Below are 18031 nucleotides of genomic sequence, written 5' to 3'. Positions count from 1 at the left end.
CGACCTACGGGGTCAGAGGAGGGGACATCGTTATTAGTTACTACTAGCGGCGCAACTCTAGCAAATGGTGGTCCGCTAACATCACGACCTTGTGGCTATCAAGGTGAGCGCTATGGTGGTCTGCTTTTCTGACGTTGTCTTTGAATAATCTGTTTGCTAAGTCATATCTCGAGGAGTGACGAGGCGTTTGAGAGAGTAGATTACACGTGCCTTTGATTTTCAAGACTATGAAAAAGGCGACGACGCCGAAACGTTAGCCAGAACAAGGATCAATAACAATCTCGGTTCTGCTTAAAAAAGCAGTACACAATCAAACTCTACGATGCCATCATTGAAAGAAGGCCGAACTTGGGACTTATTCAAAGTGAGATGTTCGGGCAAAGCTATGTGCGAAGACGACGCACCTCAACGAAGCTGATTTCACCCGCATTGGACCATAATATTAGTTTGAAGATTAAGTAATGTAGTTTAAGAAGCGACTATAAATTCTTTCCAAAGTGCTTACTATAAATGTACACCTTCATTGAAAACTGCGCGCAGCTGACCCACTGTGGTAACCCGGTTTCACAGTAAGCATTCAGCCTTCTTTGACTTAGGAGGTAGATGCAAAGTTTAAGGGTTCTACTCTACCACTATGATTATTATTTTATTATGATTTATTTTACCTACTAGTCTCTATTATTTCCTGAGTCGGTTGCCCGGATCTTCGCCGAGGTGTGTTGCTCTTTCATACAGCTTGCAAAGATCCAACAAAGCTTGCAAAGAATCCATTCGTCACTAAACGGCAAGAATTGGCGTCTCTTTTGAAGTGCCAATCGACACCGACTGATCCTAATACCTCAGATAGATAATTTTCGACCCTTCAAGGGGATATTGTTACCGAAGATTTCATGCTCCATGTAGGTATTTGACCTATTTGGGTTGGCCGGTGACAGTTTGCTGGACGACATCACTTTTTTTGCAATATCTGGGTAACTTTCGCCATGTAACTGTGCAAGTGCACAGTTTGTACTTAACCGAAGAGTATACTCAAGCGTCTGATTACAATAGTGCGAGTGAGGCCAGGTATTCGTTCTCAGACTCGCATACGCCGCCCAATTATGATTAAGTATATTATGAATATAATAAGATCATCCTATTATGGTATTATATTTTGTATAGTCAACGTCGACTGTATTTACTCAGGGGCGATGCCAGTTTCGTAGGGTATGACAAAGAAAGGAGCAAATGCATGGTAAAGGACATCCTCCTTGGATGTCCAGCAAAGAAAGAAATGATATGCGTTCAATTTGTCCGATTATAGAGATTTTTTTCCTAATTTCACCTTATCATAGTGGCCTCACGTCAATCCTCAGTTTTTGACTCAAAAAACGACATATGAAGTTTTGAACAGAAGCAGGAGTTTTATTCATATCGCTATTAATCTGTTCTTTCAAACGAGTAGTCATTCTTAGATCACGTCGCACAACATTTCTCATAATAAAACTGCTGAGCGAACATTGATTGCTGTGAACACGCTGCGTCTTCTGAAATAGCAGCGAAAGCAAACCGTCATGTCGAACACGTTAAAAAAGGAATAATCCAAGCACAACTTATCTATTCACTTTTATTATAGTACCAAAAAACCACAAAAAGTCTGAACGTCCGGTTAAAGCTAGATTTCAGACTTTCTGTGGTGTTCCCTTCATCATTTCCGTCATCACTGATAAATGAAAATTAATGAGGGTGGGATTTCCTAACAACGCTCTCTTCTTTTTTATTTTTTGTAAAGTTAGACGAAAGATTCCATAGTTTTTTTTTTATTCGCGTCAATTCTACATTTGAAGAACAACGAACATTTGAACTTTTAATTTTACCGCTCTATCACGCCGGAGCACCAATTCAGCGCCAGTGGATCCGTCGCACTCCCTTTTTGGAATTTCGTTTCACACACACACACACACACACACACACACACACACACACACACACACACACACACACACACACACACACACACACACACACACACACACACACACACACACACACACACACACACACACACACACACACACACACACACACACACACACACACACACACACACACACACACACACACACACACACACACACACACACACACACACACACACACACACACACACACACACACACACTAAGTCCGTTGTTATATAGCATAACCATGGTCATGATAGGTCCATGCGTATTGCATTTGTTTATATATATATATATATTTATATATTTATATATTTATATATTTATATATTTATATATGGTGGTGTAGCGGTTAGCTCTTTGAAGTAGATCTATGCCCTTTTCCGTACAATTTTTTATCGAGCCGTTTTCATATAGCTGTGATCGAGCATTACGCCGCTTTTGTATTATGGTATATCTACATTGCGCCTTTTTTTATTTCTCAAAGTATCGAGTTTGTGGGGGTGGGTATAGTGTAGCGGCTAGAGGTTCCGCTTCCTGCACGATCGATCGGAGGTTTCGGCCCTAGTGCTCACCAAGCCTTTCATCCCTCCGGGGTCGATAAATTGGTACCAGACTTGTCTGGGAGGATAAAAGCACTGACTTGACACATCGGCTAGCCACCGCAAGTCATTGTATAGGCCAGATACACGTTCGTAAACCTCAAACAATTCTGAATTGAAGTGAACGTGGGGCGCATCCCAAGCGGATTGATTAACGCCAGAAACTTTATCCTTTATCCTTTTATATATATACCAGTCTGAATGTCCGGCTAAAGCTTTTCTGTGATTTTAGCTCTACCCCCTTTCACTGATCAATGGAAGTTCATAGTAGTGACGTTTTCTGTAAAATCAGAATTCTCTTTTTCTAGCAACGTTTTCTTCTTTCTTTTTTACCAAAAATGAAGGCAAAAGATTTCATAGTCTTCTTTCTAACGCGCCAGCTCTACATTTTGAGAATATTCGAACTTTAGCTTCAAACACTCCTTCGTTTTCTATATAATATAGACACAGTTCCAAAGCATTACTCGAAGTATGGGTACTCTTCCTGTTGTTCCCAACAGTTATCAAAGAATGGTGTTTTAACATAAAATGACGTAAACAGCATCATCGTACTGATAAAGCTAAGTTTCACATCAGATCATGTAAGCTGTTGGGTACTATTTAAGCAGCCGTTTGTCTGGGTGTTTCCACTTTCTGAAGAAGGCATGGCACCAAGTTAAGGCAAACGTGCAAAGAAATAGATACATTGAGGATTCATAGAGGTGCAATGCAACACGTGCGGTGGCCATGAATATGGAACGGTTGCAACGTCTAATTTACCTTTCGCGACATCCGCACAAAGTTATTGCGCACCGATCCGGCGCCGTGGGACACATCACACCCATTTCAAAGCTATCTGGTGTTGCTGCACCAATCCGACGCCGGTGGACCCGTTGCACCTCTTTTTTTGGATTTCGTGACTGACACGCACACACACATACACACAGACACACGTGACAGAATAAGCCCGTTATTATATACCATGATATATATCATGATATATAATAACGAGCTTAGTCCGTGTGTGTGTGTGTGTGTGTGTGTGTGTGTGTGTGTGTGTGTGTGTGTGTGTGTGTGTGTGTGTGTGTGTGTGTGTGTGTGTGTGTGTGTGTGTGTGTGTGTGTGTGTGTGTGTGTGTGTGTGTGTGTGTGTGTGTGTGTGTGTGTGTGTGTGTGTGTGTGTGTGTGTGTGTGTGTGTGTGTGTGTGTGTGTGTGTGTGTGTGTGTGTGTGTGTGTGTGTGTGTGTGTGTGTGTGTGTGTGTGTGTGTGTGTGTGTGTGTGTGTGTGTGTTTGTCTGTGTGTCACGAAATTCGGAAAAGAGGGTGCGACGGGTCCACCCGGCGTCGGATTGGTGCGCTATGGTCATATAGTTGTAAAATGGGTTGCGACGGGTCCTGCGGTGTCGGATTGGTGCGCCGGCGCCAGATACCCATAGAAGGGGTGCGACGGGTCCACCGGCGCCAGATACCCATAGAAGAGGTGCGACGGGTCTATCGGCGCCAGATACCCATAGAAGGGGTGCGACGGGTACAGTCCACAGAGGTTACACTGGCGCGCCGGCGCCAGATACCTATAGAAGGAGGTGCGACAGGTCCACCGGCGTCGAAATAGTGCGCAATAACATCGTGTGCATGACGCAAAGATAGATGGTTGCAGCCGTTTCAAAGCCGTGGCCACGGCGCGTTGTCACCTCATACCTCCTATAGATCTCCGTGCGTTCATTTCCTTCTTCGTTCGCCTCAAGTAGTGCTAGCATGCCGCTCTCAAAAGTGGAAACACGCATGCAAACGGGTGCTTAAATAGTAGCAAGATGTTTATGTGGTCTGACGTGGAACGTTATCTTTATCAGTAAGATGATGTCCTTCATGTCATTTTATGCCGAAACATCATTCTTTGATAACTGCTTATAGAAAACAGGAGAAAAACCCATATTTCGCGTGATACTTTTAAATTTCGTCTATAATATATTGATAAGGAGTGTTTGAAGCTGAAGTTCGAATGTACTCCAAATGTAGAACTGACGCGTTTAGAAAGAAGACTATGAAATATTTTGCTTATAGTTATAATATAAAAAAGGAAGAAAGATTGTTGGAGTCCAATTTCATAGAACTAATAATACTAATATTAATTTTCGTTGATTAGTGAAGGGGAGAGAAATGAACACCATAGAAAGTCTGGTCCGGCTTTAGCCGGACGTTCAGACTGGTAATATATATATATATATATATATATATATATATACTGATATATATATATATATATATACCAGTCTGAGCGTCCGACTTAAGCCGGACTTGAGACTTTCTGTGTTGTTTGCTTCGCTCGCCTTCACTAATCAACGAAAATTAATATTAGTTAACGAAAATTAATATTAGCAAACAAAACAGAAAGTCTCAAGTCCGGCTTAAGTCGGACGCTCAGACTGGTATATATATATATATATATATATATATATATATATCAGTATATATATATATATATATATATTACCAGTCTGAACGTCCGGCTAAAGCCGGACCAGACTTTCTATGGTGTTCATTTCTCTCCCCTTCACTAATCAACGAAAATTAATATTAGTATTATTAGTTCTATGAAATTGGACTCCAACAATCTTTCTTCCTTTTTTATATTATAACTATAAGCAAAATATTTCATAGTCTTCTTTCTAAACGCGTCAGTTCTACATTTGGAGTACATTCGAACTTCAGCTTCAAACACTCCTTATCAATATATTATAGACGAAATTTAAAAGTATCACGCGAAATATGGGTTTTCCTCCTGTTTTCCCCAAACAGTTATCAAAGAAAGATGTTTTAGCCTAAAATGACGTGGAAAATGTCTTCCCACCGATAAAGATAACGTTCCACGCCAGATCACATTAACATCTTGCTACTATTTAAGCAGTCGTTTGCATGCGGGTTTCCACTTTCTGAGAACGGCATGCTACAAACTTGAGGAGGAAATAGACGCGCGGATTAGTCGTGAAGGTAGAAAGCAAAGCGCCCAGTCGCAACGGCTATGAAACGGCTGCAACCATCTATCTTTCTTCCTTGCACACCAAGTTATTGCGCAACAACCCGACGCCGGAGGACACGTCTCACACCATTTTGTAGCTTTCTGGCGCCTGCACACCAATCCGACGCCGGTGAACCCGTCGCACCCCCTTTTTCGAATTTCGTGACACACAGACAAACACACGCACACACACAGACGCACACGTACTAAGCTTGTTATTGTATATCATGATATATACGAAATTCCAGAAAGGGGGTGCGACGTGTGGTGCGCCGGCGCCAGATACCTATAAAATGGGTTGCGACGGCCCCGCGACGTCGAAACGGTGCTCAATAACTTCGTGTGCATGTCGCTAAAGGTAAATGGTTTCAGCCGTTTCATAGCTGTGGTCACTGGCTGCCTTGCCTTTCACCTTTATGACTCCTATGCGTGTCCATTTCCTTCATCGTTCGCCTCAAGTTGGTAGCACGCCTTCTTCAGAAGGAGGAAACATGCATGCAAACGGCTGCTTAAATAGTAGCAAACAGTTTACAACATCCGAAGTGGAATGTTATCTTTATCAATAGGATGATGTCTTTCACGTCATCTTATGCCAAAACATCATTCTTTGAAAAAACTGTTGCGGGAAGCAGGAGGAAGACCCATATTTCGAGAAGTTATTTTAAATTCTGTCTATAATATATTGGTAAAGAGTGTTTGAAGCTGAAGGTTGAATGTTCTCCAAATGAAGAATTGACGTGTTTAGAAAGAAGACTATGAAATCATTCGCATTCAGTTATAATAAAAAATATGAAGAAAGATTGTTAGAGATACACAAGTCTAATTTCACGGGAAACGGCACTAATATTAATTTTCATTGATCGGTGAAGGCGAGCGTAGCAAACACTACAGAGAGTCTGAAGTCCGGCTTCAGCCAGACGTTCAGACTGGTTTCTAGCAATATGTGTCGATTAGCCAACCATTTTCCCGTTATTCTGTATACGGAAAGGGGTAGGTTTTCAGGACGATAAGTGAGAGTTGGGCAGGCTCCGCACTCATACTCTTACTCTTAGCCCGTACTCTGTATTTGCCCACAGACGCTTAACATTATCAGTTTCGTGATACTCCGCCTGCAATAGGCTCTTAATGTTGGCTTTAAATAGCCAACTCCAACTAGATTGTTGCCACTTTTGATCTCTTCTCTATTCTGATCTAGAGGAATGATCCCATAAGGAATTTTTTTTTCACTTGTGGATTTCACCATTGTGATTTACGGTACAAATTAGGATTGTGTACTGAAAGGCTACAAACAAGTTAGATTTAAAAAAAATCAACTCCTTTATGAGTTTCTAAACAGTTCCGGTTATTTAAACGTTGAAAACGTAGCACATGCGCTGCTAGCTCCAAAAGATATTTCAGCTCGGCTCCTCATTCACCACTGAAGAAAGAAGAGATGGAGAATGAACCTCCCCAAGGCAAGTGGATTTTTTTCATAAATAGTCCTGACTTAAACTCTGTGAGGAGCCAGTATATCTTGTTAGAAATTCTACAGACAGAGGGGTCCCTTGATGAACTTCAATCTTTCGGTTCTGGTCTTCAAGTCGTGAAGTTGTTCGATAAGTGAATCAGATTTCTCGTCACTGCTGTCCTTTGCGGTACCCTTTAAAAGGTGTTGCTAACGGAATAAAAAAGTTTTCAGTTCAATAAGTCTTAGGAATTCGTCTTGATAACCTTGCTGCCTTCTCTCTCTCCCGAGAAAACTATTCTCGCAGCGCGGCGATAAGGATTTCTAAAAATATGACTCCACATGGGTCTTAGGTCGTAATCGTTAAGAGGAACTCTAAAGGTCTCTTCCTTCTTCGTTTTCTCTTAAGAGACCAATCTTGGATTGATAATCTTAAGTCGTCGAAATCGAGAGTGGACTCAAGACCCTTATAAAGATCGTGTAACACAGTTACCACTGCATTTATTTTTGAGGTGTACGCTTGAAACAAATCCTGGCCAGCCAGGATTTATGTGTTTACCGTTCCTTTAAATCCAACGAACCACATTGCAGCTCTCGGACCTACGTCTACGCAGAGCGTAGTTCCAGACGATGAAGTGGAAAGGTTCGTTCAATATCCCTTTCTGTCTGACGCCTATACATCTTCATCGGTGCTGGAAGACCGGTGATGGTTCCAGTAATACATTTGATAATCTCATCTACGATACATGTAACTTTCGAAATAACTATACTGGTTATTTTGATCTGTTCTATTCAGTTCTCGACGGAGCACCTCCCTATCTAAGGCAGAAGACAAAGTGGTAATGCATGCACATGTTTCTGATGTCTTTTCAAAAATAGGGTGATATAAAAAGAGGCAGAACGGTAGACTTGACCGTCGTAAATGTGTGCCAAAATCCCTCTGTGCATATCATAATCGTATTGCATTGACAACACATTCGATTTTGACAACCTTGGAGTGGGTGTACCATTACTTATTACTCATATGCTATTCCAAAATCGCCATTCTAATACACAACGCAGCACTTCTCCTTTGAGACAATGGTGGGGCTTTCCTTCTTTAATAAACCTGTCGGTCATTAAAATTATTTAGAAAATTGCTACCAATTGCTTGGTAACCGAGTAATATGTTAAGAGGAGAATAAGAATTCAATACGAGTCTGATTGCAAATCCACTAGACCTGCTCACCTTCTTTTTTGCTATAGAATTCACCGACGTTTTAAAACCTATACTGATTTGTCATCGAACAAGATATAAGTTTATACCGACCTTCCTAGTTTCTAATAACCTTGAAAAGGTTAGTAATTAGTAGAAACTAACTTGAAAAATGAAGATAAAGAAGTGGAAGGAAATAAAAAGAGCGCTGTGCAAGAACTTGATTTCTATTTCGCTCTAACAGGGCTAAATTTACAGAGTTTATGAGAGTTCTTGTACGTATGTGTCCCAGTTAGAAAATAGAAGGAAATTAGGACACAACTTCTTTCACCCAATTAGTGTTTCGAGTTTGTTACACTGTGAAATCGGTGTTATTATTGTTGCGACACTACTGAGTTGGTTCATTTTAATAAACAACCAAAATCTCTGTTGATCAAGATTAATAACTTGTCGGGATGCAGGTGCTGACTACTGACATACATCAGGTGTTGTCAGAGGCAGTCCGCCAGCGAGACGGCAGTCTCGTCTCCTCGGCCACGCCACCCGGCTGGTGCGAGTCCCTCTTTCCCCCTCCCCACTTTTGATGTCTCAAACATGTAACAATAAATATTTATAATATACGTTTGAACTCCCCGAACACAATCGAGAATAGGAGTGCACACTATTATCTTGATATGGAGGTCCCGGGTAGATTCAAAAATGTTAAAATTTTTTCTAAATGGAAACAAATTTTCAAAAAAAAATTACCCTATTCATGCCTATTCTATTCTACACTCTGCGACACTACAACGAACGACACGTGAGTATTTCCTTTAATTATTTTATATTAAAACATCAGATGTTATCAAAAAAAAAGAAGTATATAAATGTATAGAAAAAAAATACCTAGGAGAAAAAAAAAGAATAAATAAACAGTCCATGCGAACAAGTTCCTGAACCCTGCGTTTTTTACTAGTACTTTTTACTGCTGCCGTGAACGCTAACAATGTTAGATTGAGATGCTCCTTTTACAAAAGTTAATGTTCAATAGTTTTGTACAAGATTATTTGCTCCTTGCTGCGCTAAATTGCTACATAAATTGTTTATTCCTATTCCTACATAGCTTATTAGCCTAATGCTACAACATATAACTGATTACATGTCTTGCACTGTAATCTCAGACATATATGTTAGTATTTGCACTATAATTATATTTATGTTCCTTCAAAATTCTTAAGCCTAGTGATATTTTATATATAACTGGTTATTCTTACGCCTAATAATATATATATATATATATATATATATATATATATATATATATATATATATATATATATATATATATATATATATATATATATATATATATATATATATATATATATATATATATATATATATAACTGCTTACATGTCTGCAAACTGTAAGTCTAAGTTTATATGTTAGTTTAGGTCATATATGCGCGAAAATAGATAATATAGCATTTCAATTGTTTTCAGATAGCAGTTTATTAATTGTTATCTGTTTAATTTGTTCTCATAGCTTATATTCCCTCTTCTGGACTTGTTCGCAAAAGGCCGGCCAATCAAAATATGGTACCTGTAAATATCTCCGCACTTGAGCACTGCGAGAGCAATAAACAAGAGATTAAAGACGCATTAGAATCGGCTAATCTCTCCGCGCCAACCTTACACACTAGGTTGCTCCGCGAAAATCACACTTATTACAGTAGGCAAGGATATAAGTCTAAAGGATAGCTAGCAATAGTGCAGCAGCCTTCAATGTACAACAGACGTACAACCAAAACTAATTCGTAAGAACGTGCAGCTGCTCTTGTTTTGACCTTAGAAGCACCAGTAATTAATCAACCATGAGCACAGTAACATCCACTCAAGTTTCGTCTCCGCATCGGAATAGACGCTACTGACCCAAATAGACGCGCGCGATAAATGATGTAACTACATGTAGATACTTTCTCTGAGAGAGATAACTCACTACTTGATACACCACCGTACCTCCCAATATATACGATGCAAACAGCACACTATTTGTCAACAAATTTTATTCATCACACACATAGCAAATACAGGACGAAAAAAAGGGAATAAAAAGGAACAGGTTTTGATGCATCACAGCATGTCAAGTTGGGCATAGACAGCCCTTCTCTTCCAGTTCTGCACGTAGTCCTCCAACATTGGAGAACCCGCCGAATATTGCCGCTTTTATCGTACTTCTGAGGAACATCTTCCTCAGATCACTGGGCACGTCCGCCCTTTCACCATGGTTGGTTAGCCATAGTTCACCAAACGAGAGGGACACCTCAGGTTTGTCCCCCCTCCATGGCGATTTGTCTTCTTTTCTCTTTGCCCAACATTTATAATCCCCCAACTTTGTGTTAACTAGAACACCTGAAAACAAAACCCAATAACAACATATAATAAAAAAAGGGGAACTCAAAATTAAACAGGAAAGCAAACAAACTCACAACTTTTCATAATCTCCTTGTCCTTTATTATCACTGTTACTTTAACAGTGCGATCCCTCTGAATTTCTATCATCGTGTATAATCACACATTTTACCGTTGTGTATTTTGTTATTGAACTCACTTATGTAATAACGATCAACAGTCGCCCACTCTACTTTCTTTTTGTTCTCTCTGACGACCTATACGAACGTACCAGAATACAGCCATCAGCCTCATCCCACATTTGAGAGTCGTCACAGAGCCACTTCTCACATGTACACATCTCCTACTCTACTTTCTATTTGTTACAGCTCGAGGACGAGCTATCTCATTATTCTGCGGCAGGTGACAGTCGAAACTAACCCAAGTTCACTGGATCCACCGCCTGGAGCTTGACAGTTCATTAACTCATTTAAAGACGATGTTTACCTATGTCTTCTACGTCAAATAAGACTATTTACGAAATGCCGTCATACAACTCACGAAACAACTACTTCTCTACATCGTGTCTTAGCGCTCGAGGACGAGCTTTCCGAAGGAATGGAGATGTCGGGATGCAGCTGCAGACTACTGACATACATCAGGTGTTGCCAGAGGCAGTCCGCCAGCGAGACGGCAGTCTCGTCTCCTCGCCCACGCCACTCGGCTGATGCGAGTCCCTCTTTCCCCCTCCCCACTTTTGATGTCTCAAACATGTAACAATAAATATTTATAATATACGTTTGAACTCCCCGAACACAATCGAGAATACCCTATTATCTTGATAAACTCAACATTGTAAGCCGGTCTTTAGAATTTGATATAGCTCGATCCCCAAAAGCTAAAGTTAGAGTTTAAATTAATAAAGTTAAAAAGTTCATAAAGCTAAAAATAGTTTATGCAAAATCGTCCAAGTTCAGCAAATTTGCAGTTCTACCCGTCGAACAAAACTTCCCTCTCTTTTCACATTCGAATATAATCTTTTAGGAAATAAAGGATGAAGGGGTAAACCCTTCACAACAGTCTCCTGCCGCGCAGGCAGATACCAAGTAGGTTGTCTTAACATTTTGTTTCCCAGATTTTTTTCCACTTTCAATTGTGTTTGTTTGTCTGTGTGTCACGAAATTCCAGAAAGCGAGGAGACGAGTTCAACGACGTCGAATTGGTGCACAACACCAAAAGTGATAAAGTGAGGTGAGACTGGTTCCACAACGTCGAATTGGTGCTCTGGCACTAGAAAGCGCTGAGAAGGAGGGATCCTGATTAAATTCGTACTCTTAACTGAAAGGAAATGAAGGGAGAACCATACGAAGTCTGAAGTCCTGCTTTAGCTGGACGTACAGACTGGTAAATACATACTTCATGTGTAGTTCATACATACACGTACATATGCACAGGTATAATATCGGACTAAGTCCGATATTACATAGCTTAATATTTGAAATAATTTTCTCCTCGATTTTCTCCACACACTCAAAATATTTCTGTTTGGCAAGTTCTTCGATTAATGGCTTGAAAACAAATATCTTTGTCGCTGCAGGTCACCGTTCCTCCCCAGAAACAGTCGATCCGTAGATGGAGTGAAAGTGAATGTAAAGTTTACAAAGTCGATTGCACACAAGTTTACAGCATAAAAGTCTCCAAATGGTTGCTTTGCAGAAAGGAAGTAGTCTCCGCTGTGTGCAGAACTCTTTGCCTCCTTCTCGAACACCATCATCCCAGAACCGAATGTCATCGGATGTTCGGAATCTCTCTACTGTTCAAGGCACTCAACCTACAGAAAAATGTGATTCAAAATCAGGATTGAGAAAAAACTCCGTACCAGCAACTGTCGCGCTTAACAACAGTAAAGTGCAGATGAATGCAATGAGGAAGACGGATAATAGTCAAGAAAATTTTGGTAGCTCTAAGAAGGCTACGGACAAAAGCAAGCAATCGAGTAGTTGTCAAAAGGAATCGAAGATAGTCAAGTCTGCACCCAAGAACGTTGGAACAATCAAATCGAGAAAAGCAGAGAGCAAATCTGGCAGCTCGAGAATTTGTTCTGCAAAGTCAAAACCAAAGTCGGTCGTATCGGAGAGGCAGAAATTATCTAAGAGCACATCTCAAAAGTCTGCAACTCAGTCGCTATCTGGAAGAAATGTATTTGGGAAGAACGAGAAGAAAACAAATAGTGGGAAGTCCAAGCAGAAAAAAATCACCAAAAGCAAGAAACCTGCTAAAGGTAAGCTGTACTAAGTATCCGACAATGGAACAACACTAACAAAAATGGAGTAAGAGTGATAATATGTAAAGCATAATATTTGCTCCTGAAAGGTTTGTAAGGTCACCAAGTAGCAGTCTTGATCTTTGTCGCTTGCTACTGCAGGGTACATACTCCGATGCTAGCGACATGCAAATTCATGTGCTTCTGCTTATTAATGAAAGTGGTTTAGTCTGAGTCGTTAATTTACACGGACGGCTGAATTGGAAGTCCTAATCCTACTTTCCTACTATTAAAAAACCCTTATTTTTTTTCTAATTCAAGAATTAACGCCATCATGTTGTACCGTAAAACAGAAAGGACGAATATAAAAATAGGATTATTCGATAAGCTGGTGAAACAAAGTTAGGCGGGGTTTCCTCCTACTATCTACAAGTCCTCTCTTCTTGAAACCTCGGCATTTGAGAGTTTATTTATGTTTTATTTATTTATGTTTTCTTGTTATGCCAACGAAGTTTAGGTGAAACTTTTTTATTGGTCTGACGTATCGACACACTCGTCTTTATCAAAAGCCTGAAAATGGTTCGAGGTCTTTGATACCATGCATATCCCATCAAACTCCTCCTCTCTCCTCGCCTAGCCTCGATATTGTTCCAAGTACACCACGCAAGACCTTAAAAGGAAAATAACTGACCAGTTCCACCGACTAGCGGGGTTGGTAAACCACCGCGTTCTTAAAGATTGTCACCAAGGCGAATGAGATCTACGCACTGTGCAGTATCCTTAAGAACTGGTGTCTGGATAACGTTAAGGAACTGCATGTGAGGCAATCTCATATTGTCTTAATCTTATATAGTGTCCTTCGCTGAAGGAAGAACCACGATGCGACTTTCACACGAGATCGGGACAGATGGATACGTTCAATAACTCGATCAATTCGAAGTAAAACAACGGGAATCAAAGTAGTCAAGGTTTCCTCTAATAACGAATTACCTGAAGTGAACAGCCCGTAAACAACAACTCTCTCCCATCGTGAATAATTTGATAAACAATTGAGTGATTTTTGTGAATAATTTACACGCAAATCGTTAACCTTGTTTTCTTCTCTTAGAGAATGAGTATAGAGTAAATACGGAGTAAGTTTTAAGATGGAGGAATATTAAAAAATTTCTTATAAGATTCCAGAGAGCAGCCATACAGGCGATACAAGTGATAGTAAAGCGTGTAATGGTAGGAGGAAATTTATGTTTTCTCGTTATGCCAACGAGGTTTAGGTGAAACTTTTTTATTGGCCTGACGTATCGACAAACTCGTCTTTATCAAAAGCCTGAAAATGGTTCGAGGTCTTTGATACCATGCATATCCCATCAAACTCCTCTCTCCTCGCCTATCCTCGATATTGTTCCAAGTACACCACGCACGACCTTAAAAGGAAAATAACTGACCATTTTTACTAAGAACTTTGTGAAGGAGCCTAACTATAAGGTTGGCGGTCTCTGTCCATTGCGTTTAATATCGCTTGGAATCCAACTCTTTTTGCTAAAACAAATCATTTGCGGCGACGTCACTAACCCTCGATCGCTGACGTCGAAAAAAAACTTTGAATTCCATCACTCGCTTCTCTGAAGCGGGATACTCCTAGCACCCCCATTTTATTGGGCGTTCAATGACGCTGATCGCACTTTTTCCTGCTTGCGAAGTGCCCATGTTTCTCAAGCGTAGGTTTGGTATGGGAATGTCGAAGATCTTTGATGTTTTTATACTCTAATTAAGCCTTTTGCTTCCTCCTGCCCAGTTCGAGGTACAAATCGTTCTTCATTTTCATTTACCAGCCAAATAAACGTAGCTAGTGCACTCGATACTCGAAGGCGCAAATTATGCAATTGCCGCAGATGATGTAAATCGCCGAGTGCACATAGTATAACTCGAGAGGGACTGTGACCGTTCTGGATGGGATTGTATTACCTTTTTGGCCCTGTCTTTCCATGTTGATGACGGGATTCTTGTAGAACAGCGAAATTCCGGTTGTGAAGTTGCAGCACAACTCACTCAAGTACCTCCATGTGCTGAGGAGGGGCGCCCTAGATACCCAAGGCTTTCATGATCGCTTCGTTCTCAACTCAGTCGAAAACCTTTACTTCAATGTAGGAGAAAAATACTGGAATCTTGTAGCAATCTCACAATACCTCGATGAGTTTCAAAACATGTCGATGGACGAAACAGTGAACCGTGCTGAACTTTTCTTGAAACTCTGTTTGCTCGTATGGCTGTCTTTCATCCAATATTTTTTCAATCTTGTTAAAGACCACGCATGTAGAGCTTATAGAAAATGGATAGTAAGCAGGTTGAGCGAAAGCTGTCTATATCATGTGGAGCTCCATTCTTGCACAACAACACGGTCTTGGTGGAATTTCACTGTTTGAGAACCTTGTACTACAACAGGTAACGTGCAAAGAACCTAGGTAGAGTGTTGAGAAGAACTGGCGGGAGATTTTTTATCGGACGGATGAACCTCTGAAAGGGCATGTCCATCAAATAATAAAGAGTCAGGTAGACATGGCCGTCGAAAAGAACAATGTAGGAATCGTAGATGATTTTCACCATTCTCCGTCATCACGCAGTGGCTGTCCTATGTGTTCTAATCACCAACAAAGACCTTGGAGAAGATACCTTCCTCACAACTTCATGTTGAAGCGTATGCGACGAAGATGATAGTCAAAGCTGGCGTTGAAGGAGACCCTCACATCAGTCAGCAAACGTCCGGTTCAGGTCGTAAGTCGTCCGAAACATTATTTAGTGTCCTTTGCTTTAATCGGGTTGACAAGAAAAATATCGCGGAAGCGCGATCTAAAGCAGCCGACGTTCCCGCGACAAAGGAGCAGAAAGTTTCAAAATACCACGAGAGCACGAATCGTAAGAAGATGTACAAAATGCCATTTGAACAAAAGAGAAGAACCGTTCAAGTAAAGAGTACACGAGGAGAAGTAGCCAACGTTCCCACTGCATTTAACAGTATAGCATATAGTATGGAAGAACAGTGTGTAAATCAGAGTGTTCACTCCTCATTCACAGCATTTTTGCGCATCAAGACTCGCAGCATTCCATAGCCATTCTATTAGAATGTCGCCTTACTAAAACTTTGCTTTATTTTTGTTCTTACTATTTTATGATACTCACTCCTCTATGCACGTGATTGCTGCCTTAAAGGCATCACCCCAAGAAGGTGGTATGGATTTCAGGTGGAGTAGTCGTATACGGGATCGTGGATTATGGAGAGAAAGGTGATTCCGTCCATTTCTTCCTAACTGCCGTTAAAAAAAAAACGGCCTGGAAGATACGGCTTCGGGCGTTGCGGCGCGCTATTTTCTACAAGAAGTTCGATTGGAGCGTGCCAGCCTTGTGCAAGCTGCTCTTCCGGGCCGTTTTTTACTGCAATTAGGAAGAAATGGACAGAATCACCACCCTCTGCATAATATACTATCCCGTATACGAATACTCCACCTGAAATCCGTACCACCTCAGATTCGTGGGGTGATGCCTTTAATGCTCCGTTTGATCTTTGCCTTGACGTCTTTTACGTTTACTTATGTCGTATTTATAGTCGTTAGTAATTCCTCTGTTTTCAATTAATGGTTTAAAACCCATCTGAAAGTAACAAATAATCGGTGCAACTCGCCTACAACAAAAAGACCAATACGACCCGGTGAATTTACCGGTGAACTACCGAGAGTTTACCTTAAACTTCGGTAAATAAACCGTTTCATGGTAGAATTGAGCTTGCGGGACAATATTTCAGCCGGAGGACGGAGCAGCATGTTGCAGCAGCATTATATATATATATATATATATATATATATATATATATATATATATATATATATATATATATATATATATATATATATATATATATATATATATATATATATATATATATATATGGGGGATGTAACGCAGTCAGTAAGAGGTCCGCTATGGCTACAGCTCGGCTACAGACGGCTCGAAACGGCCTTACTTCCTACAAGCCTTTCATCCCTTCGAGGTTGATAAATTGGTAGCACACTTGTCCGTGAGGATAAAGACACTGACTTGCTGGTCAGCTAGCCCTCGGAAGTCATTGCATAGGCAAACACGCATTCCGAAACACCAATGAAGTACGAATTGATATAAAACCCGTTGGCGCATCCCAAGTGGGTTGATACGCCAGAGAAATCATCCTTGGTGCATTATTTGTATGACTTATTTATGTGGATTTTTATGTATGATGTAAGAATAGACGAAATTCTAAAATATGAAATCTTGATAGGACTGGAATGCAGAAAACTCGTTCAGGCAAAAAGAGCAAAAGTGGACAGCTTCTTTGCTGCACAGCGAAAGCGAAATCAGGTAAGTACGAGTTCCATACACTAGCTCTAGCGTTATAAAGAAGGTTTAAAAAGCTGCACGGAGTTAACACACTGACCTATGGGTGGATTCTTGAGAATCCCTATTTTGTTGCAATTTCCGTTTGAGGCTTCTCAGCATTGCTTTCACATAATGGAAAAACCGAATTTATAGTTTCTGAGAACTCTGATTCTTGGCAAGGTTACTCGCTGTGCGAGCACCATTATCGAATACATCCTTCTTCTTTCGACTCCTAGCTTTATGAGCTGAAACAACAATATTTAATTCCCAGAAAGCAAAAGCTCTGAGAAGGTCGAAATGAAACCGCATTCGTCATCGATGTCTAGAAGTCAACGGAGAACGCACAGCGTATCAATCAAATCGCAGAGTAAGTGATCCTTTAAACCTCATTCATCACTACCACAAAGTTGTTTGTGACAAAATAAGTTTCCAGGGAAAGTAAATATTATTTCCAATTTCATTTCCTTGAGTCGAATACCAAATTATTTCGTAGGAAAAATAACGGTGATCTCATGAAATCATTTATTTTTCAGAAAGTACTCAAAAAAGGACAAAGAGTGCAGAGAAGTCAGAGGATTCACCTAGTAGGTCTCATATTTCACTGTTAAAAATTGTATTCTGTTTGACGGAGAAGAAGTATCAAAGTCCAATGTTCTTTTTAATGCGTCAAAGTCTTGTTATTTATTCCATCTTTGGACCTATTTCTTACCGCTAAGACAGTGACTTGTTCCAGGGATGCAGATACGTTCCATTGCATAGCAGCAACACCCAAACTAACATCCGATTTTTCTTATTGGTATCCGTATTACAAAGAAGTAGAAT

At 40.4% G+C, this 18031-nt stretch overlaps 1 protein-coding gene across 2 annotated transcripts; it reads left to right on the top strand.

Annotated features, from left to right (window-relative positions):
* Positions 1 to 1208: 1208 nt before the first annotated feature.
* RB195_014338 (uncharacterized protein) lies at positions 1209 to 17968 on the top strand (the record flags this gene model as incomplete). 2 transcript variants are annotated; one of them, XM_064204557.1, is made up of 12 exons in its annotated part: positions 1209 to 1234; positions 6935 to 6990; positions 7572 to 7623; positions 7777 to 7819; positions 11590 to 11651; positions 11734 to 11796; positions 12143 to 12194; positions 12262 to 12826; positions 17138 to 17191; positions 17481 to 17576; positions 17743 to 17793; positions 17943 to 17968. In XM_064204557.1, 12 exons carry the CDS (start codon positions 1209 to 1211, stop codon positions 17966 to 17968), a joined length of 1146 nt encoding a protein of 381 aa, XP_064060438.1. The 2 variants fall into 2 exon arrangements, with proteins under 2 accessions (XP_064060438.1, XP_064060439.1); XM_064204558.1 differs by lacking the exon at positions 1209 to 1234 and having other exon boundaries at positions 6969 to 6990.
* Positions 17969 to 18031: the final 63 nt, after the last annotated feature.

This window comes from Necator americanus, chromosome V, assembly GCF_031761385.1.
Source record: "Necator americanus strain Aroian chromosome V, whole genome shotgun sequence".
Lineage (NCBI taxonomy): Eukaryota > Metazoa > Nematoda > Chromadorea > Rhabditida > Ancylostomatidae > Necator > Necator americanus.
Note: the sequence above shows the minus strand (reverse complement) of the source record. Positions and strands in the feature narration are given on the sequence as shown.